This window comes from Panthera onca, chromosome B4, assembly GCF_046562875.1.
Source record: "Panthera onca isolate mPanOnc1 chromosome B4, mPanOnc1 haplotype 2, whole genome shotgun sequence".
Lineage (NCBI taxonomy): Eukaryota > Metazoa > Chordata > Mammalia > Carnivora > Felidae > Panthera > Panthera onca.
Window position 1 is genome coordinate 213131 of NC_138345.1, and position 23331 is coordinate 236461.

The following is a 23331-nucleotide window of genomic DNA, read 5'->3' on the forward strand; positions in this document are numbered from 1 at the left end:
ATCTCACCAGCACTACTGTATGTACTCGGTGTTTTACCTCAGTATACTTTTTCTCCCACTGCTACTACACGTCATCAGCATATTACCTTCCTTTACTTTATCTCAGCAGCATACTTTCTTTACTCAGTGTATTACCTCAGTATAGTATATCTCCCCATTGTTTTACATACTCAGTGTATTACCTCAGTATGCTTCAGCTCATAGCATTGCTGTGCCTACTCAGTGTATTACCTCAGTGTAGTGTATCTCCCAGCACTACTCTACATACTCGGCATATTGCTTCAGTATACTTCATCCCACAGCGGCTCTGTACTCCTCCATATGTACCTCGGTGTACTTCATCTCACAGTACCACTGTACTGGATACTCTCCGTATATTGCCTCAACAGAGTTCTCCTCACCAGCACGACTATACATACTCAGGGTATTACCTCAGGATACTTCATCCCACAGCACTACTGTACCTACTCAGTGTATTACCTCAGTGTTACAGCTTCACCTCACAGCGCTCTCATACCTGGTCAGTGTCTTACCTCAGTATACATCATCTCACTAGAGGCACTGGATGTACTCGTATTTTACCTTGATATACTTCATCTCACAGTACCACTGTACATACTCAGGCAGACAGGAGACCATTAGGGTAGCTTTACAAATACAGTGTGTAATAATGACTCATAATCAAATGCCTAAATGCTAGATCAGTGATAAATCCCTGAATCTGCCTAGATGAGTATCAAGCCTCAAGTTGTGGACTTCCTCTTAGATGTCTGCAATAATTTGTGACGTCTCCATGAAATTAGTTTCATTGGTGGTGTGGGAACTGCATTAATACCCATATTTTATTTTTGTGGATTTGGATTGTGCATTTTAAAAGCAAATATATATCTTCTGTTTTCTGATAATAATGACACTTGAGGAGGTTAAGATACTAATGAGACCTTAAGAACAAAAGCATTAAGGTAGTAAAAATAGAAAAGGACGGGTCCCTGGTCAGATAGGGACTCTGAGACTTAGGAAATGCAATTCTGGACACCATGGTGTCTTTACAGCCATAGCTTTTTAATATTTAGTTCTTATTTTCATAGTAAAGACTTCAAAACCGTTGGGATTTTTGAGGATGGGTTAAACTTTATTGTGGATATTTTATATTCCTAAATGGAAATGCAGCAATTATACCTTTGAAGAAAATGTCTAATACTACTTTTGTAGGAACCCACTGTCAAGTTGTCAGATTCCATTCTCTATGTGTTTGCTCTGCTTTTACTGATTAGATGATTTGTTGTTGTTGTTAATTTCAGAGTTACTGGATAACAGAAATACGATAGCCACAGTGCACCCTATTCTGTTTTTCTTTTCTAACCTTGGTTTTCCTTTTGTCTTGTTAGTCTGGACTTCCTCACGTTGTGAGGCAGCTCCACTTGCTGTGGTGATGCGGTGTCTGTCGATAAACACTCATGACTCACACGCTGCTTTCCTAGACGGGGAGCCACTGTGATGAGGCTCAGAAAGCCTGTGTCTGGGTCGGGGTGGTGAGCTTTATTCTGAGCTTGAAAATTTCTGAAGAAATAGTTACTACTGTGTAGGATCTGTTCTGTTCTTTTAATTATTATGCTCAAGAAGCAGATAGGTGCTAACAATTTCTGTCCTGGGAGAAGGGACCATAATAACCTTGAAATTCTAATGGGATTTTAAATCTCTCTAAGGTAAACCTTCTGGTTGTTGTTTTTTGTTTTTTTCTTTAAGTGTCAAAACTTCAAGTTTACTTGAAGCCATTTTTGTGATCTAATATGAAAGTAACTGAGCAGACTTAAATGTTCTTGCACTTAATGAACAGAGAGTCTGTACCCTGGGACCCAAGAACATAGTTCCAGATCGGAATTTTGATCTCCAACCTCTTACTCAACGTTTGGAAAGAATATAGATTAAGTAGATATACTAATGAGGAATTTTGAAGATAAGATGCCCAGAGCCAAATTTTAGTGCAGGTGGAAGTAGTAAATGGAAGCTCTGTTCATTACCTAAAAATGAGTATTTCTAATATAGTGATCAGAAGACTTTTGTTTCTACGTAATCTCTATCCCTTGCAGCACTGAAAATGTCACTGAGAATTGGCTCTCTGTTGGCCAGCGGTTAGCTGTTTCCAGATTTGCTTCAGTTCAAACAGCTTTATCTCATGTATCTGACTATTTACAAATATTTTAAGAAAGTGAAAAAAAGTTTTCTGAATTTAAAATAATTTTATTAACATTAATAATAAATCTCAAGAATATCACAACCCTGAGGCTATATCTTTGGAATGTCTGCATTTCTGAAAGTAGTTAAACCGTACAGACACAGTAGATTATTCTTGAAAAGTAGCCTATGAATGTCATGTTAGCATTTTGATTTGGAAAAAACACTAGTAACATACTGTTTTACACTCTTATAGAGAACTCTCATTAATTTTAAAAAGGGGGACTTTAAAATTATTTCTTTTATAGTTTGCTGTGAAAAATTCAGGTAATTTAGCAGAGGATAAAAAAATAACATTTCCAGCAATGCTATCACATAGTAGGTGAATGTTCTCACAGACCTCTCCCGCGTGCGTGTGAACATGTGCATGTGCACGTGCCTGTCCATTTGTGTCTGTGTCACTTAACGTGCATGCCTGAATGTAGCCAGATCGTGTCTGTTTGGCAGTAGTATCCCAGGCTCCTCCGCTAGCAGGGTGCACTGTGACGTACTCACACAGTGCCCTGATGGCGTTCATCTGTGTCACCCACTCTGTCCTGACCGGCAGCGCCTTTCCAGTCACAGGACACGCACTGCTGTGTCCAGAGCTGGGCCGCACTCATGCTGTCGTTATATTCCAGTGTATTTGAATTTTATATTCCTGAAAGAGCCATGAAGTTTTCAGGAAAAGATGAGAAAACCATAACTTTTAAGTGAAAGTAGCTTTTAAGATTTTATTTGCCTGAAAGATCCATCTTTAAAACACAGTATGGGCCATTGTATTTTTTTTAAAAAAAGACGCACTTAACTTACACATATTTATGTAATTACATCTGGCCACCTTCACAGGATAAATGTATTGAAGTGGAATTCATAAATGTAAAGGGTGAGCACATTGTGTGATAAAAATCACCAAATTGCCCTTCAGAAGATTATACCCGTTTAGACCACCATGAAAGTATTTTCCGATGCTTTTTGTTACCAATTTGATAGGATACAAATGGATGTCTCATTTCAAAGTTGCTTCATTTTTTTATAGTTTCCACATTACAAATTCACTTTATGCTTTAATGCTTTGGTTATGGAAGGCAGGCCTGTGCATGTGCACGAGCCTCTGTGCATACGTGTGTGTATGTGCATGCATACCTGGTGTGCATGTGTGTATGTGCATGGGTGTGTGTGGGCATGTGTGCATGTGCATGTATGTGTTACCAGGGGCTTCTGTGTTGTATGCTCACGTGTATACATGTGCACGTGTCTGTTGCATGTGTGTACATGCATGTGTGGCCGTGTGCAGATGTACACGTGTGTGTGTGTGTGTGCACCGTATGCTTTCTGGCCTCCACGCCTGCTGGCGAGCATCATGATACTGTTTGAGTGATGATTGCATGAACTTTTTTTTTAATATGTGGGCAAAGTAACACGCTCTAGGGCCACTCCTTAGGTTGGCGCATGCTGCCTGGTAGACCTTTCTGTGGGGTGGAATGTTCTCTCCTTGCAGTTCTGCGGGAGCACCGGCCACGTGTGTTTAGTGAGCATTTGAGCCCTAGATTTCAATTTGGCAGAGACCTGGCAGGGATTTCACAGGCCTACTAAACGTGAACCAAGACTGAAACGCCACTAGGGGGACACCTGCAGTTCCAACTTGGGTGGGCACCAGCTTGTCAGTGCCCGCTTGGTTGTGGGTGAGCTCCGCTGGGGACATTTGCACTGTGACTTCTGTTTGTTGAGGGAGCTAAAGAGAAAATCCTGATGAAAGCTGCTTCCTGAAACTGGAGATAGAAGTTTACTTCCGAATCTGTTTTTCTTTCCTTTGGGGTCATGGGCAGGACAATTTTCTTAAATTCCCAAGATAGGGAGATGACTTCTGTAAAGTTCAGAAGGAGTTAGAACAAAATGCTAAAGAAAATACTTTGAAAACATGCATTCCCTGGACGTCTCTGCCAAGGAACGGTAACTGTCCTTTCTGGCCAGTCTTACTTAATGTGGGAAATTCAATATTTTCACTGTGAATGAAGGTGAGTCAGGTTTTCAGCCATATTAACAAATCTGGAATGGAGATTTGATTTTTAAATAGAAGCAGCAGTTTTTGTTTTTGCTTATTTGTCTTACGGTAGACAATCAAAAGTATTATTAAAAAATGCAAAATGAACATTAGTCAAATATTCTGTGCTGTTTTTCAAGACAGCTGGATCATATGATTTTTATACTAACAAAAATAGGAAATTTCTTTTAAAAAGGTCTTTGTCTGAACCAAGTCCTCTCTGAAGCTCGTTTGCTATTCATTAACAGGCCTGACTAGGAAAGGGTGATGGGAAAGCCTAGGGATTTTTAAAATTGGATATAGCATCTGAAACTGTAAAATCTCATGTATTGTTTATCTAATCTCTTTATAAAACCGCCTGGACCCAAACAAGAAAAAAAACCACACATACTTTGTACATTGTCTTCCCATGACGAATTTAACAACATTATGGTCAGAAAGGCTTGGATATGAGTGTAAAATGTCTTGTGGTGGTATGTTCTTCCTGATGTATTTATTTATTTATATTTATTTATTCATTTATTTATTTGTAATTCATTTTGAGAGAGAGAAAAAGGCAGTGTGTGGGGGAGGAGCAGAGAGAGAATCCCAAGCAGGCTCCACGCTTTCAGTGCAAGCCGGACACAGGGCTTGATCCCATGAACTGCGAGATCATGACCTGAGCTGAAGTCAAGAGTCAGATGCTCAGCAGACTGAGGCACCCAGGCGCCCCTCCTAATCTTTTATTTTTAACTCTGAGAGATTAAGAGATAATGAGCTAGTTCCTACATCAGGATGGTTACAACTTAACCTGGACAGTGTTTCCAGTATTGATGAATTTAAAATAACTTACAAAGTGTGCATAATCTCCTTATGTTGTCAAGTGCCCCAGGTGGGAGGGCGAGGAGGAAGGAGGAGGGAGGGGCAGGGAGTATTCCTGACAGCTTCGTCAAGCAGAGAACCAAAAGCTACTCGTTCCCTGACCCGACAACAGAGAAATGAAACTTATTTGCAGAGGAGAACAGAGAGGTGTATCCCACTGAGGAATACACGCTGCCTCTGTGTTTTGAATCTCCTTCTTCTTCAGTGTTGTGTACAAGGGGAAGGAACAGGTAGATGCAAAACCTATGTTCCATGCCACAAAATGTTCCTGAATGTTCCTTCCCTGTTCTCCAACCTTGGTGACCCAGAACTAAAAGTTACCCCACAAGTGCATGGAATATTGAACCATAAAATCCCTGATGACATGCATGGCACCCCCTCTCTGTGGCTGATATTTTAGCGGTTTCTTTGTGAATATGTGGATGTTTTTACCATAGTGGTCAGCTTTGTGGCAGGTAGGATTAATTTGAGACTGTGCTTTAATAGACTGGCAGCTACAAAGTTGATTGTATCATCTGAACTTAAAGGCAAATCTCCTAGACCTCAATCAGACAGGAAGGAGTTGACTTTGTAAAAAATAATAAATACAGATACAGCTGGAGTCGGGATGAGCTAGTCGGGAAACACTGTGCATTAGTGACTCTGGACCCACCTTCCAATGAGGGAGAGGCTTGTGAGCAGAGAGGTGTCTGTCCGTGTGCTCCAAAAATCCACCTCGACCTGTTCGTAGTTGGAATTACCCTCCAGATTCTGTTACCTGTGGGTGAGAAGGCATATTCATGGCAGCTTAAGGGAGGTTTTTAAACTTAAATTGAAATTCTTCTAACCTGAGTTAAAAAGCTCTCCAGGAAGGCCAGTGCACATGGCTGCGGGATTTAGGGTAGAGTCGCGGGGACCACGCAGCTGAGTGCGGGCACCCCACCTGCAGGAGCAGGCCAGCCGCGCTCTCTGCTGTTGTCACTGACGACCGCTGTGGCGTTCTGCCCTCTGGTCTTGCAGAAGAGAGTTAATTTCAGTCTGTTTCTGCCAGGGGTGAAAAGGACTGAACACAGGTATATTTTTAGAAAGTCATCCTAGTAATTGATCGTCGCTGAGGGGCTGCTGGGGCCCCCTCTGGTATGAATGGAGAAAGGGCCGCACTTTGAGCCACTTCCATGGCCGCTTCCAAGGCTGGCACTGCTGCTGTGGAAGTTTCAGATGCCGGGGTTTGTTGTAAATGATGATTCTTTTGTATTCCGTGATAACAAACGGTTGTGGAGGATAGCAGGGCCTCTGATTTCCATAACAAGATAGGCAGTTTATGTGCAGATAAGATTCATTGTGATTCTTTTCTGTTCTGTGATTACAGACAGTCATTGAGGAGAGCTTGGAGCTTCTTGATTCCTCAAATAATGCAGGCGGTTTATAGAAACACTAGAGGCCACTTGCACCCAATTACCTGGTGCTTGTTTAGAACACAGCCTCGGGCCAAGGACTTTTCAGCACGTGCCCTAGATGTCCGTGAGCTCACTAACATTTAAGGGAGTCTGGTGGTTGGAGGCCAATGGCACTATTTAGGTGACATCTGACAATAATACGGTTTATTCACCAGAAGTAAACAGAATGGTTTATAGTGGCCAGAGTATGCCGACACAGCTGGGTTGTGAATAATTGTTTCACATTTAGAAGGATTTTGTATGGTTGAATTCCACTACATAGAGTATTTTTCCCGGTAAGCAATGAAGTTACTAATGACTACCAGCAGTTCAGTCCCACTAGCATTTATTGAGCACTTACTGTATGCCACATACTGCACAAAGCCCTGGCCCAAGACCAGGCTCAGCTGGAGCACCGTGGACCCTGCTTTCACAGAACAGAGTCTACTCTGGGGTTGGTAAACCCACAGCCCGTGGGGCAAACCAGGCCTGCCAGATTGTGTACTGTTCATGAGTTCAGAATGGGGTTTACATTTTTAAATGGTTGAAGAAAAGACCACTAGTCTAGCTCTGTAACAGGAAAGAAGTTCTGGGTATTAGGATTCCCCAGGAAAGTGAGATACTCTTGACCTGTTTAGTCACAGACTGGGGGACTTGGATTTGGTGAGCTCAAGCAGCACACATACATGATCTAAGGGAAAGCCTCCTGGATCTCTGCATGCTTTTTTCGTCTGGGTACTTGGTGGACTGGAGATGCCGTTTCCACACGTTCATTTTCTGCTGGAACATGTGCTGCATCTGAAAAGCTGGGTCTCTGAGATCAGTCTTGAGGGTTCGTTCATGTGATGGCACTTGGGCACTATTGTCTGTAATTAACTGTGGATGAGCCTTGACCTGGTCTAAGGTTGCTCGTACCTTTTTCCAGCCAGAACCGCCATCAGACCCAGAGTGTAGCTGAATTACTTGATTCCTGTTTTCCCTAGGCCATCCACCTGGCCTTACCCAGCTTGCTCTGACCCAGCAAGTGTTTGTGCTGGTGGTAAGAATCCCTTACTCAAGAAGACGTTTAAGATTTTCTGTTGTTTCTCCCCAGAAAGGAAGGCAGCCCCTTGGTAATCTGTCATGTGTTTAAGAGCGTCTTTAGTGGGCATCTCACACATTTGAATCAGCTTCAGCCGTGTGATCATTCTGTTTTGAAAATGGTTGCAACAACTTTGGCCAGGTAATGCAGAGGCTCTCCTGTTTATAGATATTGACAGAATGATCCCTGTATGCTACCAGTGATGTGAACAGTCCCCAGAACTTTCTGGGCTTTATCTGAGCTGCATACTGTTGGAGAGAGGCCTTTCCTGACGAGTCCTGAGGTCTGCAAGTAGAGAATATGTACAGTTCTTTATGCCTGAGAAAGGATTGGATCTGAAGTAATCTGCAGATATTTAAAGCATGATTTTTGTTTTTCTGACCTTGTTGTTAGAGCTGTCTGCTTAGTTATGTTACAAACAGAAATAGCATTTACCTTAGAAGCTCTTCCTTTAATTTCTGTCAAAGTGGCTTTTTCTCAAGCCCACTGTCTTGTTTTGCTGGCAGACTTAGTTGAGACAGCACTGACGATGTCACACAGGCAGCTCACAACTCCAAGAAATCCCCGCAGGTCTTACGGTGCAGCCCTCAAACAGAGGCTACAATGCTCCATTCCTCTCTTTTGTGAAATACTAAGAGGGAAATGTCTGAAAGCCCACAAGTTTAGCAAGTGTGGAAGCATCTTATGACAAACGTTTTGTCTTCAGGGATTGTGGGGAGAGGCCATGTCTGTTCAGGGCCCTCTCTTGTTGGTGTGGGCTCCCCCAGAGGGCCCCACCCACGGACGGGCCCGTGGGTCTGGGGAACAGGTGCCTGCAAGCCCCTGGGACTGCCTGGGGGCAGCGGCTGACATACGCCCAGAGCGCTCGTGTTACAGTCTGTGCCCTGCTTTTTCAGGAGAACCCATGTTTATCACCAAAAAAGATACTTGATTTATTTTCTAAGGCTCTAAAGAACCAAAAGGGGTTAGGTTGTGACTAACAGTGAAGTACTTCATATAGCTTGATGTCGAGATCACCACCAGGAAAAACCATGTTCCTGTGCAAATGTGGGCTACCCAGCAGCCCTGGAGAGAGGGCGGCCATGCCGTGGTCGCTGCAGTGACAGACTCTGTCCCCAGAATCCCCTCTGCACAGCCACCCCAGGCCGAGCTGGTGGTATTCGCACGCAGACCTAGAGAGCAGAGTGTCCCCAGCCTGCTTCATGGAGGGAAGGTCTGGAACAATACTTAGCATCGACATGATGTTTCATTACGTGAAGTGTTGTGTATTTCCCTCAGTTACCTGTCATCTATTAAAAGAACCATAACCCCTCAGATAGTATTACAGGACCTGATGTAGGTTGCTATTTCATTGGAGTTTACACAAATTTATGATTTCATGATCAGATTGATATTTGGGATCAGCAGTTTTAGCAGCACATCAGCATATTTTGGAGTTCACATGATCGAGTATGTAGCTAGAAGCTTTCGTTTTTGTTCTCTCTTTTAAGAGAATATAGCTTTCCCGAGAGGTGAGGAAAAAAGCAGCCTTCTTGGCTTTTTACCCTTTGTTTTTTCCATATTTGACAGTCCACCAGGCTGTTCATTTAGCGTAGAAAGTAGCGCATGGAAGGATGTCCGAAATCATGAAGAGCTGACCGTAACTTCCCGTCCCCAGAGAGCTCCCTGCACACTCGTCCCGTGTGGGGTGCAGGTGCCGCACCGCACCCTCCTCAGCGGCGCCGGCTGGCGGGAGGGTGGTTCTCACGTGCTGGCGTGGGTCTTGTCAAAAGTGACGGCCCACCAGCTCCTCCCCCACAAAGACTCTCAGCCTGGAGCCCAGGAAGTGTCCTTGTGCAGCCAGCAGCGGTCGCCACCACACATCACAACTCCTGCGGGATCAGCGAATGAGTGGACAAACCGGTGTAGAGCCCGGGGACCTTCCCCCGAAGTCCCCAGTCCCGTGCTCAGCGGCGAGGCCCCACTCTGGGCACGGACGGGGTCGATGCTCTGTAACTGGCATGACTTAGAAGCTGTGTGCACAGCATGTGCCAGATGAGCACAAGAGAAGCAGTGACTGCCCGCGCCAGAGTCCAGGTGACCAGTGGAGAGGGGGCCACCTGAGACACGAAGTGCGGGAGACCACATCTCCAGAAAAGAAAGGGCCCGTTTTCTGTCGAGATGGGTTAGGGTCGTGTGTGTGGATAATCCGTTCCCTGGAGCCCCAGCGAGGCGCTGGTAGTTTGTGGTTAGCTGAGAAATGTTTGCTGCTTCGTCCGGTCCGTTAGCACATCAGGATGACCTCTGGCACACACCGTTCTTCGGGCCTAATGATGTCACTGGGTAGAGGGCCGTCACCTGGTGTCCGAAGCGGGGTGCGCGGTTGTGAAACACCGGCCCGGGCCTGGTGGGCTAGGCGGCATGGCCGCCTCCGTGGGGCTGGGGGTCTGCCCTGAGGCCTCAGTCTCGACAGAGGAGGTGTGTCCTAGCTGACATTTATTTTCTGAGACGTAAATTGAAGAACCTAATTAGTTTTCAGGTCAGACTCATAGAAATTGAAGTTATTACTGAACAGACCCTGACACGTTAAAAGATAAGTAGGTATGCCTGCCTGCACTGCACTCACTCATAGGGGACGCGGATTTTTAATAACCTTTTAGACAAAGAATAACGTTGTGCTGAAATTCACCATTCGATATTACTAATAATGCTCCCTAAAGGGTTTCAGCTGACTTTTTTTCTTTTGTAAAATGAGTGATTCTGTGTTATGTCATGATCGGTATTATGTCATTTGTTTTATCTGAAAATTGTGGAAGTTTTAAGTTTTAAAATACTTAAAAAAAGTGCATAGTTGTCTAAGGTATTATGTCCAGTACGACATAATATTTTCCATTTCTTTCTCACATAAAGCACTGTTTTTACCATGCGCATTTCAAAGATTTCTCTGTATCAGATGTGCTGGAAATAGTGCGTGTTTTGTACAGTCCTTGCATACCGTACAAAACCACGTTTTACATCTGGCCTTTTCTATTGTTAACAGAGCATCAAGAAGAAACACACAAACAAACAGGAGATGAGCACGTACTTGCGGTTCATCGTGTCCCGCATGAAGGAGAGGGTGAGTCCTGCACAGTCTCCGGGCCGCCCTGCCAGGCTCCCTCCCTTCATGCCTTGCAAGTTAGCACGTGACACGTCAAGATTCACAGAGCAGGATGGGGGTGGAGAACACCGCCGTCGTATTTCTTTTGTGCGTGATGGCGCCACAAGAGGCTTTTATTTTTTTGTCTTGTCTTTGTTTTCATGGGCATTCCTTTAGCTGCATTAGATTAGACGTGCACTTTTCTTTTCCTGCTGATACATTTCTGTTGTTTCGTCTTTTATTTTTCAAAATCTTGAATGAAGGTACAGTTGATCTACAATATTCTTACTAGTTTTGGGTGTACCGCATAGGGATTTGATATTTATATACAAACTCCATGCTCACCAGTAATTATAGCCACCACCTGTCACCATGCAAAGTTACTACAGTATTACTAGCTATATTCGCCATGCTGCACTTGTCATCCCTGTGACTGACCTGTTTTATAAGTGGAAACTTGTGCTTCTTCATCCCCTTCACCTGTTCTGCCCATCCCCCTCCTCCTTCCCTCTCTCAACCACCAGTTTCTTGGTTGTATTTAAGAGTCCGTTTCTGTTTTTTGTTTGTTTTGCTTTTCAGATCCCATGTACAAGTGAAGCCATGTGGTATCTGTCTTTGTCTGACTTCACTTACCATAATACTTTCTAGCTCCATCCATGTTACTGCAGTTATTGCCCAGCAATATTGTGATAATTAGTGTCTAAAGTAAAGTGGCGTTGTCCAAAATAACTGCTCTTTCTATCAGAACCCAAAAAATGCCACATTGAACTATATAGTGCATGTACGTTTTTCCAGTTAATTCTGAAGTGTTTAGAAATTGTGTCACCTGTCTCTCAACGACCTTTCAGGCTATAGACCTTAATAAGAAGGGGAAGGACAACAAGCACCCAATGTATCGGAGGCTGGTGCACTCAGCGGTGGACGTCCCCACCATACAGGAGGTAAAGCCAGGCCCTCTGTCCGGTTTCTGATACACCCGTAGCTCCCAGCTGAGCGCGATCCTGTTGCCATTCCCCCTAGGGTGTGTGCCTGCTCGTCCTCTACTTAGAGCCTAAAAGGTGCAGCCCCTACAGGGGCATTTGCCGCTACTGAGATGCCTTGTGCTTTTACTGTGCGTGCAGATCAGGTGTCCTGTTCGAAAAGGCCTGGTATTAAGCCAGCTGTAGATTCTGGACACTTGCTGATCCCGGGAGAGGCGTGTAGAGCCTGGTCAACTGAATGTTTCGGATTCGAGGACTCCTATCTGCACATGGTTTCCTAGCACTAGCAGGTACTCAGGAGTTTTTCTCAAGGGAACATTGGAGTCTAGGACTAGAGTCCTGGGAAACAGCAGAGTGAACTTGAACAACACAAAGATTATGTAACCAGAAAACAATTTTCTCAGAGTTCTTAATTTTACCTTCTGTAGCTGAGTATTGTAATGGGTTTGTTAACATGTAATTACAAATTGCAGTAAAATCCACTAGAACATTTTAACGCATTTCCCAGTTAGGGCCGCTGAGTTACTAATTCTGTACTTTATGCATCCTTTTGAATTTCAGATCTCGTGGTGGGCCACAGTAGCTTATAGGGAGACCATAGGAATAATTTTAAGTTATTTTACAAGTTTCTTAGTCCCCTTGGCAGCTGAGAAAGACTGCAGGCGATTACTTCAGTAGGAAATGAGGGTAAATGAAGGGTGTTTTCCCTCTAAAGAGGCTGGCAGAGTCCAAAATAAAAACAAGTAGTTTTCATTTCACCTCCTGCCCCAGGTTCCTGTCCTCAAGCAAAGCCTCTTCTCCTAAACCCCAAGGTCTCTACGGGACAGTCCTTCCTGCCCCTGCTTCTGCTCCTTCCAAGCTTCCCTTAGTCTGATCCCGGCGGATCCGTAGAGAACACCAGCTGGACTGATGGTGTCTTAGCTTTGTACGTAGCAGGTGCTGTTCATGAACAGAAAGTACTGTAAGGAAAATACAGAGGAAAGCATGATTTTTATCCCATCAGGAGCTTACAGTTCAAACCAGAATACAGGCCGTGATCGTGCAAATCTCAAAAATCACAAAGATGCTTTGGGAAACCTGGGTTCAGTTTCTCCACCTGGGTGTAGATCAGGTCACCAGGGGAGCTCTAGACGTTGCCGGTGCCTGAGAGGACTGAGCCCGGGACGGTCAGAAATTCACAGTGGGACTCAGTATCTGTAACTAAGCCTGTGACCCTTGATGCCAGAAGGGAGGCAGGTTCCTCCAGCAGGGGATATCTCGCAAGCCTTCTTGAAGAAAGCACCACTGAGGTGGGCCTTGGAGGATTTCAGCAGAAAGACAGGATCTTAGTTGTTATTTAGAGGCCTTAGTATTCTAAGTTCTTTCCAAGCTGATTTCCTAAAGCGCTACCAGGATAAGAAAATGCCTGCTTGCTACTTCTAAATAACTCGTCATACCCTTCTTCCAAAAACTTTGCCTGCCTGCAAAAAACCCTCAAATTCCCTCCATAATCCGTCACGTATACGCGTCTAGCACAGCAGAAAGCCTTGCCTTGACCTGGTGTGTAGAGGAACAACTCGGACTTTGTGGGAAAGCGTCACGTAGGCCAATGGTTGTTGCTTTCAGTCTCTGTAAGACTGTGCTAGAAAAATGGTAGGTGTGTAGTTACCATCTGCACTGACCACAGCCTTCGTTCTCCGCCCAGCAGCAGTGAGAGGCCCCGGCTTTTGGCGGAGCTCAGCTGCTGAGTTAGTGCAGAGGAGGGTGGGGGCTGCCCGCGGTCCAGCGCTCTGCTCTCCGCACTCCAGCCGCAGGTGGGCTTATCGGTGTCCTCACACGTGTCCCATACATTCCGTGGGACACGGGAGTGGACATAGCGACCTTCTGGAATGTTCTGCCGTGCCCCTTGCGCTAATAACCCGTTAGCATAAGGCAGACAAACATTCTAGCTATTAACGCTTTGCTATTTTGTTTCTCGCCCTCTGCAGAAAGTGAACGAAGGGAAATACCGCAGTTATGAAGAGTTCAAAGCTGATGCTCAGCTGCTTCTCCACAACACAGTGATTTTCTACGGAGGTTGAAGGGTTTTTTTCTTTTCTGTGCATGCTTCTCTGTACCACTTAACCTTCGTGTTGGGAAATACCTTTTATAAAACATTACATTCAAAAAATTGATACTTTAATGATTTGTAAGTAATAATGTCAGGGTTTCAACTTTGGTAATGTGGTTAAAGTTTATAAAATTGACTGGCCAAGAATTCTAGTACTAAATGCTGAAAATATTTTTATTCTTTATAGTTTTATATATAAGCTTAGTTGAGAGGCTTTTTATAAGCAATTCTGGTCCTTTTCCATTAATGTCCCATCATTTGAAGGAAAAGAAAGAGGGCACTCTATATGTAGAGGATCCGTAGTCTGTTGAATATAACATTACAGCTGTCTATAGAAATGTTGTTTGGCTGCCTGAACTTTATGTTATTTTTAAAAAATGTTTATTTATTTATTTTGAGAGAGCGAGAGAGCAGGGGAGAGGGGCAGAGGGAGATGGAGTCCCAAGCAGGCCCCATGCTGCCAACACAGAGCCCGACGTGGGGCTCGATCTCATGAACCGTGAGATCATGACCTGAGCAGAAATCAAGAGTCAGATGCTTAACTGACTGAGCCCCCCAGGTGCCCCTGAACTTCATTTAAAATAGACATTTTCATTTTAAATGGTATATGTCCACTTTAGTCACACTGAAAGAAAATGCAAATGGTTGTACTACTTTTGATAGTTTTGTGTTTCTGGATTTGTGGTAATAGATACTGTCTGCCTTTCATTACAGCAGACAGCGAGCAGGCTGACATAGCACGGATGCTGTATAAAGACACCTGTCATGAGGTACTGCTTACTCCCAATAATTAAATTCTTGCTGTTTTCCAGACTAACTTAGTTTAGAATTCTACTCTTACATATGTTTCAGTTTTGCCATTTCCTTTAAATATAATTTTATTTCCATGTTTGAAATACATGGGAAATAATGCAAATCAAGGAGGGAATTTTCTCAGAGAAATCCTAGGAGTTAGATTTAGTGGTTAAGTAACTTGTACAAATAAAGTATGTTTCCTTTTCTGTAACTGCTCTCAGGGATGTTGGTTACATACTGCAGGCAAATGTCTTGCACTGGGCAGACACTCAATAAATGTTGCCCTCCTTTTCATTGCCAAATAAAAGCATAATTAACATACAGTGTGATATTAGTTTCAGTTATACAGGGTAGTGTTCTGACACTTGCATACGTCACTGAACTCCCCCAAGTGTGGTCCCGTCCGTCACCTCACAGCGTTATTACAACGCGACCAATTGCACTTCCCGCCCCCCCCCACCCCCCGCTCTGTGACTTACTAACTTTGTAATTGGAAGTTTGTACTCGATAATCCCCTTCACCCATCCACCCCTGTCCCCTCCCCTCTAGCAACCACCAGTTTGTTCTGTGTTTAGGAGTTGTTTTTATTTTTTTTATTGTTTGGTTTTTTAGATTCCACATATGAGTGAGCTAACATGGTATTTGTCTTTCTCTGACTTATTTCAATTGGCATAATATTCTTAACTCCATCCACATTGTTGCAAACGACAATATTTCATTCTCTTTTTATGGCTGAATAATATTCTAGTGTGTAAGTGTGTGTACCACTCTTTCCTAATCCATTCCTCTACTGATGGACATCTGGACTGTCTTCATAGTTTGGCTGTTGTTGATAGTGCTGCCTGTAAACATCGGGGTGCATGTGCCCTTGAAATCTGTATTTTTCTATCATTTGAATAAATACCTAGTGTGCAATTACTGGATTGCAGCGTAGTTCTACTTTTAAGGTTTTGAGGAACCTCCATACTGTTGTCCAGAGTGACTGTACCAGTTCGCGTTCCCATCAACAGTGCATGAATGTTCCTTTTTCTCCACGTCCTCGCCAACACCTGTTGTTTCTGTGTTGTTAGTTTTAACCATTCTGACAGGTGTGAGGTGGTATCTCCTTGTGGTTTTGATTTATATGTTGCAGATGATGAATGATGTTGAACTATCTTTTCATGTGTCTCTTGGCCATCTGGATGTCTTCTTTGGAAAAGTGTCTATTCATGTCTTCTGCCCATTTCTTAACTGGATTTTTTGTTTTCTGGGTGTGAAGTATTATGATTTCTTTATAGATTTTGGATACTAACCCTTTATCTGATATGTCGTTTGCAAATAATCTCTTATTCTGTAAATTGCCTTTTACTTTTGTTGATTGTTTCCTTCGCTGTGCTTTTTATCTTGGTGGGGTCTCAATAGTTCATGTTTGCTTTTGTTCCCTTTGCCTCCAGAGACACGTCTCATAAGTCCCCCCAATCATTGTCAAAGAGGTTACTGCCTGTGTCTTATTTTAGGATTTTGATGGTTTCCTGTGTCACATTTAGGTCCTTAATGCATTTTGAATTTATTTTTGTGTGTGGTGTAAGAAAGCGGTCCCATTTCGTTCTTCCACATGTGGCTTTCCAGTTTTCCCGTCACCACTTGTTGAAGAGACTGTTTTTTTTCCATTGGATATTCTTTCCTGCTTTGTCGAAAACCTGTTGTCCATATAGTTGTGGATTCATTTCTGGGCTTTCTATTCTGTTCCATTGATCTGTGGGTCTGTTTTTGTGCCATACTGCCTTGATGATTACCGCTTTGTAATACAGCTTGAAGTCCGGAATTGTGATGCCTCCAGTTTTGCTTTTCTTTTCCAAGGTTCCTTTAGCTATTCAGGGTCTTTTGTGGTTCTGTACAAATTTCAGAATTGGTTTTTCTAGCTGTCAAAATGTCAAATGGTATTTTGATAGGGACTGCTTTAAACGTGTAGATTGCTTTGGGTAGTATCAACATTTTAACAGTAGATTTGGTCTTCTAATCCATGAGCATGGAATGTCTCCATTTTTGCCATCTTCTGTTTCTTTCATCAGTGTTCGATAATTTTCAGAGTATAGGTGTTTCACCTGTTTGGTTGGCTTTGTTCCTAGGTGTCTTATTGGTGGAATTGTAAATTGGACCAATTCCTCAATTGTTCTCTGATGCTTCGTTATTGGTGTATATAAATGCAACAGGTTTCTATACATTTATGTTGTATCCTGCAGCTTTACTCGATTTATCAGTTCTAGTAGTTTTTTGGTGGAGTCTTTCAGGTTTTCTACTTAGAATATCACGTTGTCTGCGAATAGTGAAAGTTTGACTTCTTCCTTGCCCATTTGTATGCCTTTGTATGCCTTTTATTTCTTTTTGTTGCCTGACTGCTGTGGCTGGGACTTCCAGTACTGTGTTGAATAAAAGTGTTGAGAGTGGACATCTCTGTCTTGTTCCTGATCTCAGCAGAAAAGCTCTCAGTTTTTCTCCATTGAGGATGATGTTAGCTGTAGGTTGTTCACATGTGGTCTTCATGACCATGTTCCCACTACACCTGCTTTGTTGAGGGTTTTTATAATGAATGGATGTTGTACTTTGTCACATGCTTTTTCTGAATCTATTGAAATGATTATTTGATTTTTGTCATTTCTCTATTAGTGTGGTGTATCATATTGATTGATTTATGAATGTAATCACCTTTGCATCCCCAGAATAAATCCCACTGATTGTGGTGAATGATTTTTTTAATTCTTTATTTATTTTTGAGAGAGAGCGAGACAGAGTGTGAGTGGGGGGAGAAACAGAGAGAGAGGGAGACATAGAATCTGAAGCAGGATCCAAGCTCTGAGCTGTCAGCACAGAGCCCGACGTGGGGCTTGAACTCACGAACCACAAGATCATGACCTGCGCTGAAGTTGGACGCTTAACCGACTGAGCCATCCAGGTGCCCCATGAATGATTTTTTTAAATGTTTTGTTGGATGTGGTGGTGGTGGTTTGTTATTTTTATATCCATGCTCATTAGGGATATTGGCCTATAGTTCTCTTCTTTTTATTGTCTTTATCTGGTTTTGATACAGTGCTGGCCTCATAAAGAATAGTATAATCCATTCATCTATTGATGAACCCTTGGGCTGCTTCCATATCTTGGTTATTGCAAATAATGCTGCTGTAAACATTGGGGTGCACATATCCCTTTGAATTAGTGTTTTTGTATTCTTTGGGTAAATACCCAGTAGTGCAATTGCCTAGAATTGTTGACTAGTTCTATTTTTAATTTTTTGAGGAACCTCCACACTGTTCTCCAGAGTGGCTGCACAAGTTTGCATTCCCATCAACAGTGCAAGAGGGTTCCCCTTTCTCTGCATCCTCACGTACACCCTTTTTTTCTTGTGTTAATTTTGCCATTCTGACAGGTGTGATGTGATATCTCATTGTGGTTTTGATTTGTATTTCTCTGATGATGAGTGATGTTGAGCGTCTTTTCTCGTGTGTGTTGGCCATCTGGGTGTTTTCTTTGGAAAAACATTTATTTAGTTCCTCTGCCCATATTTTAATTGGATTTTTTTCTTTTTGGTTTTGAGTTGTGAAATTTTTTTTAAATATACTTTGGATATTAATCCCTTATTGTATATGTCTTTTGCAAATATCTTCTCCCATTCGGTAGGTTGCCTTTTTATTTTGTTGATTGTTCCTTTGCAGTGCAGAAATGTTACCCTCTTTGTTACAGTTGTTTTCTTTTAAAATCTTTTTTTTTAATGTTTGTTTATTTTGGGAAGAGAGAGAGTGCCAGTCGGGGAGGTGCAGAGAGAGGGAGACAACAGAATCCGAAGCAGACTCCAGGCTCCCAGCTGTCAGCACAGAGCCTGACGCGGGGCTCAAAGTCACAAACCGCGAGATCATGACCTGAGCTGAAGTCGGCGCTTAACCGAGGGAGCCACCCGGGCACCCCAATGTTACCCTCTTTGAATGAAAGATCCTATATAGACTTCACAGCAAAACACCCCACAAAAACAAAAAAGTTCCTATTTATACAATAAGTAAAATACATATTAGCATATTAGAGGTTTTATTTGTGTGTATAGTCTTTTTTATTTGAAACACTCACCTGAAAATTTATATAAAAAGTCTTGTTTCCTGATAAAATTTGACCTTTGTTTTTTCATTCATTCCACAAATATTTATTGAGTGTCTACTATGTGCTGTGCAGGGTGTTAGGAGAGATAAAGTGGTGATTGAAGTACTGCTTTTTGCTCATGGGGCTATATTCTTCAGAATATACATTCTGAAGAAAGAGGCTCAAAAAAGAAACGGACAGAATATGTTTCTTCACAAGACGTGAAAGAATGTTATGAAAGAAAACAAGGACTAAAACAGAATGAGGGAATGTAAGGACTGCTTTTATTGGTAATGGTACTTAAGATGGGTAGACCAGAAAGATCTGTCTGCTGAACTAGCATTTAATGTGCATATGAACCAGAAGGAGGGCGGGAGCCAGGCTGGGAGTGGAGGCCAGACCTCCTGAGGAACTGTCTTCTGCTCCAGGCCCGCCTGGGACCATGGAGACGGTCTGAACAGGAACGTGGCAGGCTCTCCTAGTATTCATTGAGAAATGAAAAATGTAATCTTAAGGAGGAAAATTCAGGACTATCTGTGCACATGAGAGAGAATGCTAATTTACATGGATCTGTTTTATACAGTTTGATGCTCATGTTTTGTGTAGGCTAAAATAGTTGCTTTTCTTTTTTAGCTGGATGAACTACAGCTTTGCAAGAATTGCTTCTATTTGTCAAATGCTCGTCCTGACAATTGGTTCTGCTACCCTTGTGTATGTGAAATTTTGTGATTTTCTGTTTTTTACCTCTTAAGTGTGTGATGTACTATTCTAAGCAAGGTTATTTCCAATTTATTTAAGGATTATAATCCTTCCTAGGTATTTTTCTTTGTATCATAGTGTATACATGGGCTTAGTGAGCATAAAACCTGAAACACAGGGGAGATAACTTGGCATCATTACCCGTTTTTGACTTTAAAATGAGGAACTTCAGAATAAACCCTTAATAGATAATATAGTGAACTTCTGCTCTTCCCGTTTTTTTCACAAGAAAGATAAGGCTTCCTGTATGCTTGTGGCTATGTGTGGTCCCCTGGAATGACAGGATTTCAGGAAGGTCCCGACTGGTCTGTGCCTGTGGTCGGGGCTGCGCCCAGCCCTGGGCGTGCGAGGCTGCCTGTGGAGGACGCCCCTGTGCTCCTCAGGTGCTCTGGGGTCTCTGTGACTCCCTAAGCCTGGAGCGGGACCTCAGACTTTCACATCTCTCACAGGCTCCCAGGTGCTGGAGTGCACCTTACAATGCAGTGAGGGTGTTGCGTTCGCCACTGTTACTCACGGGGGTCTCGCCTTGGAGACTGGCTCGTCCCTAAGTGCTGCAGGCTGTGTTTTCTGAGAGATGAGGGTCCGTATCTCTGCTCTTATGCAGACTGTAAGTTTTTGGTGCTTTACTTGAAGGCAGAATCAATCCGAGAAAAAAAAAGCTCTATGGGTTTAGGAGTTAAAAAAAAGAAGTGTTTTCAAAATACTGCACTATAATTCCTAAGTTCAGTATTAATGACATGTGTGCATTTAATGCTTTGAAAATAACTTGGTTACATAAAACGTTTTATTTCCAGATACCTAATCATGAACTGGTTTGGGCCAAAATGAAAGGTTTTGGTTTCTGGCCAGCCAAGGTCCTGCAGAAGGAGGACAACCAGGTTGACGTTCGCTTCTTCGGTCACCACCACCAGAGGTAAGCGCAGTCCTGCGCCCACCGGGGCTGACCTCTGAGTGACCCTGGGGCATCCATCAGATGGTCCTTGGTATCGGGAGGGCAGAAGCAGTCTGTAGTTCAGTTTGGAGAAACAAATCACATCACCTTGGTGTTTTGTTGTTGTCGTTGTTGTTTTTGCATGTATTATCCATCGCTCTATTTGGTTAATTATCTTTTCCTTTTTTCTTGAGAGTTCAATAGATAAGTGCAGGGGAAAAAATTAATAAAAACCAGGAAATCTAGTACCCAGAATAGGAAATTACTAATACTTTGCCATTTTTGCCTTTTGTTTTGTTTTGGCTTTTAAAGTTTTTATTTAGTTCCAGTTAGTTAATATATGGCAGATCAGCATGTAGCCCGACGAGGCAGCTGACGACAATTTTTGGAAATGGTGCTCGTAGTTTGGGCTCCCGACATGGTGTGACGCAGCACAGGCTCGTGCTGGGATTGCGTGGTGAGGCGGGTGTGGAAGGGCTCTAAGAATGTGGCCACTTCGTGGTTTGTGAAGACAGGATGCCATTTCAGGCACCTTTTCAAAGCTCTGTTAAAAGCCACAGACAAAAATAATCGACGTGGGAGCAGGAGACCATGTCGATCTTGTGATCTAAAGATGTGCATAAGAATTACATGAAGGGAACTGCCAGACATGGTATCCAGCCTATATTTTGAAGTTCCTGTTGCTAGGGAGATGTGTACAGCCCAGCTTAAAACTTTACATTTTCATGATACAGTATCTGTATCCCAACAGTAAAAAGTTTCTATTACTGTAAATTTATTTTTTTATTAAAAAAATTTTTTTTAGGGGCGCCTGGGTGGCTCAGTCGGTTGAGTGACCGACTTCGGCTCAGGTCATGATCTCATGGTTTGTGAGTTCGAACCCCACGTCAGGCTCTGTGCTGACAGCTCAGAACCTGGAGCCTGCTTCGGATTCTGTGTCTCCCTCTCTCTCTGACCCTCCCCCACTCATGCTCTGTCTCTCTCTGTCTCAGAAATAAACAAAAAAATTTAAAAAAAAAAAAAAAAAAAAAAAAATTTTTTTTAATGTTTTTATTTATTTTTGAGGCAGAGGCAGAGCATGAGCGGGGCAGGGGCAGAGAGAGAGAGGGAGACACAGAATCCAAAGCAGGCTCCAGGCTCCGAGCTGTCAGCACAGAGCCCGATGCGGGGCTCGAACTCACGAACCATGAGATCATGACCTGAGCTGAAGTCGGACGCTCAACCGACTGAGCCACCCAGGCGCCCCTGTAAACTTATTTTTGCATAGTTACGTATTTCATACAAAGAATGTGAACTATACTATGAAATCATAGCTGCCTCTTTCATTGTGATATCAAAGCCTTAAAGTATTGTTCTGAGTAACATTGTCACTAATAGCCGTGACTGGACACTGATGAAAGTTCACAGATACTAAAAGTAAAGGGGAAAAATAGCAAGTCAGCTACATGATCTAAAGGCCTTTCCAAGTATTTAAATGTCTGTTGTGCCTGACGTTGTGAGGGTCTTATGTAACTGTCATCACTGTGAGAAACTATGGAACAAGAGACTTTATTCCTCTCCATAGTGAATTTTTAGTCTTCATTTAATTTAAATAGAAGTTTAGTGGCAAGAAACCTGCGGATAGTCTAAGTTTCCAAAAACGTAGTTCCGTTCCTTCAGAGATAGATGCATCCCTAGCTGATGCTGTCAAGGCAGGAGACATGGGTAATCCCACCATTGACTACAGAATGAATGCTTTGACTGTATGGATTATGAGGCAGCAGCACATTGTATTGGGTGTGTTACCGCTCCCCATCAGAACAGGGATGGAGGGGTGGGGAGGACTGGACAGGGGTACGGAGGGCGGCCTCCGTAGCAGTGGAGAAGGCCGGTGGGCTCCACCGTGGCTCGTGCTCTGGCATCTGCTTGTCCTGCTCTGGTCTCAGACACGGTGTTCAGTCTCTCTCAGCCTTGTTTCCTCACTTGTAAAATGAGGGCTTCCGTAGCCCCTCCTGGAAGAGTTTCTCTGTAAGGGTTAAAGAAATGTTGGTACGTTCCGATCTAAGCATGGTGCCTGGTGTGCAGCAAATACTTAATAAAAGTCAGCTTATAGTACAAATATCCAAACAGGGAGGAAGTTTCATTAGTTAACCTAGAGAAACCAAGAATTCAGTCACTTTAAAAAAAACACACTACTAGGTTAGAACTGAGAATCGCAACTTTTTAGCAGATTAAAAATTTTTCATCCATTTTCCGACAGCTTTATAGTATCTACAACCATAAGTGGTATTTTGATAATGTGAGTTAATTTGTCTTATGTCATTCATTATACAATGCAGATAGTATTTTAAAATAATATTTGAGGTAATCTCCTTGGGTCCTTGGCATGTTTGTGATCTGAAGAGAAAATTACAACATAAAATTCCATTTCCAGAGAGTTTTTTTTTTCTTCCAAACTTACTACTTCCTGGAATCTAAAAAATCTAAAAAATTCTGGACAGATGGCTCTCTGAGGACTTTAGTTTAGAAAATACAGCTGACCCTTGAACAACAAGAGGATGGGGGTGCCAGCTCCCCCCCCAGTCCTAACTCACCTATGACTTTTGACTCCCCCAAAAGCTTAACTATAGCCTTTCTGATAATGTAAAGTTAACTCCTGCTTTGTATGTTACATGTATTATATGCTGTATTCTTACAGTAAAGGAGGAGAAAATACATTTACAGCCCTGTCCTATGTCAAAACAGTCTGTGTATGAGTGGACCCGTGCAGTTCAAGCCAGTGTTGTTCAAGAGTCAACTTTAACAGGCCTACAGTTTTACTATAAATTCAGAATCTTTTCTTTTCCTTCTCTGGTTACAGTGTGCCTAATAAAATACTTGAACTAAATGAGTGATGAGGACATACCTTATAAGTTACACTGTATCTTACTGGCATATTTGATTTATTAAAAGCAATCTTTA

At 42.8% G+C, this 23331-nt stretch overlaps 1 protein-coding gene across 13 annotated transcripts in view; it reads left to right on the forward strand.

The window, feature by feature from the left end:
* The window catches only part of ZMYND11 (zinc finger MYND-type containing 11), a 133668-nt gene that overhangs the window by 95641 nt on the left and 14696 nt on the right, over window positions 1-23331 (forward strand). For 10 of the 13 annotated variants that reach the window (XM_060659421.3, XM_060659420.3, XM_060659419.3 and 7 more), the window contains 6 exons: window positions 10635-10712; window positions 11582-11674; window positions 13681-13768; window positions 14517-14572; window positions 19335-19412; window positions 20255-20373. In XM_060659421.3, the coding sequence (XP_060515404.1) occupies window positions 10635-10712; window positions 11582-11674; window positions 13681-13768; window positions 14517-14572; window positions 19335-19412; window positions 20255-20373 (512 nt within the window). The remainder of the gene's footprint in view (window positions 1-10634; window positions 10713-11581; window positions 11675-13680; window positions 13769-14516; window positions 14573-19334; window positions 19413-20254; window positions 20374-23331) is intronic. The other 3 variants (XM_078450512.2, XM_060659429.3, XM_060659435.3) reach the window with 1 other exon arrangement.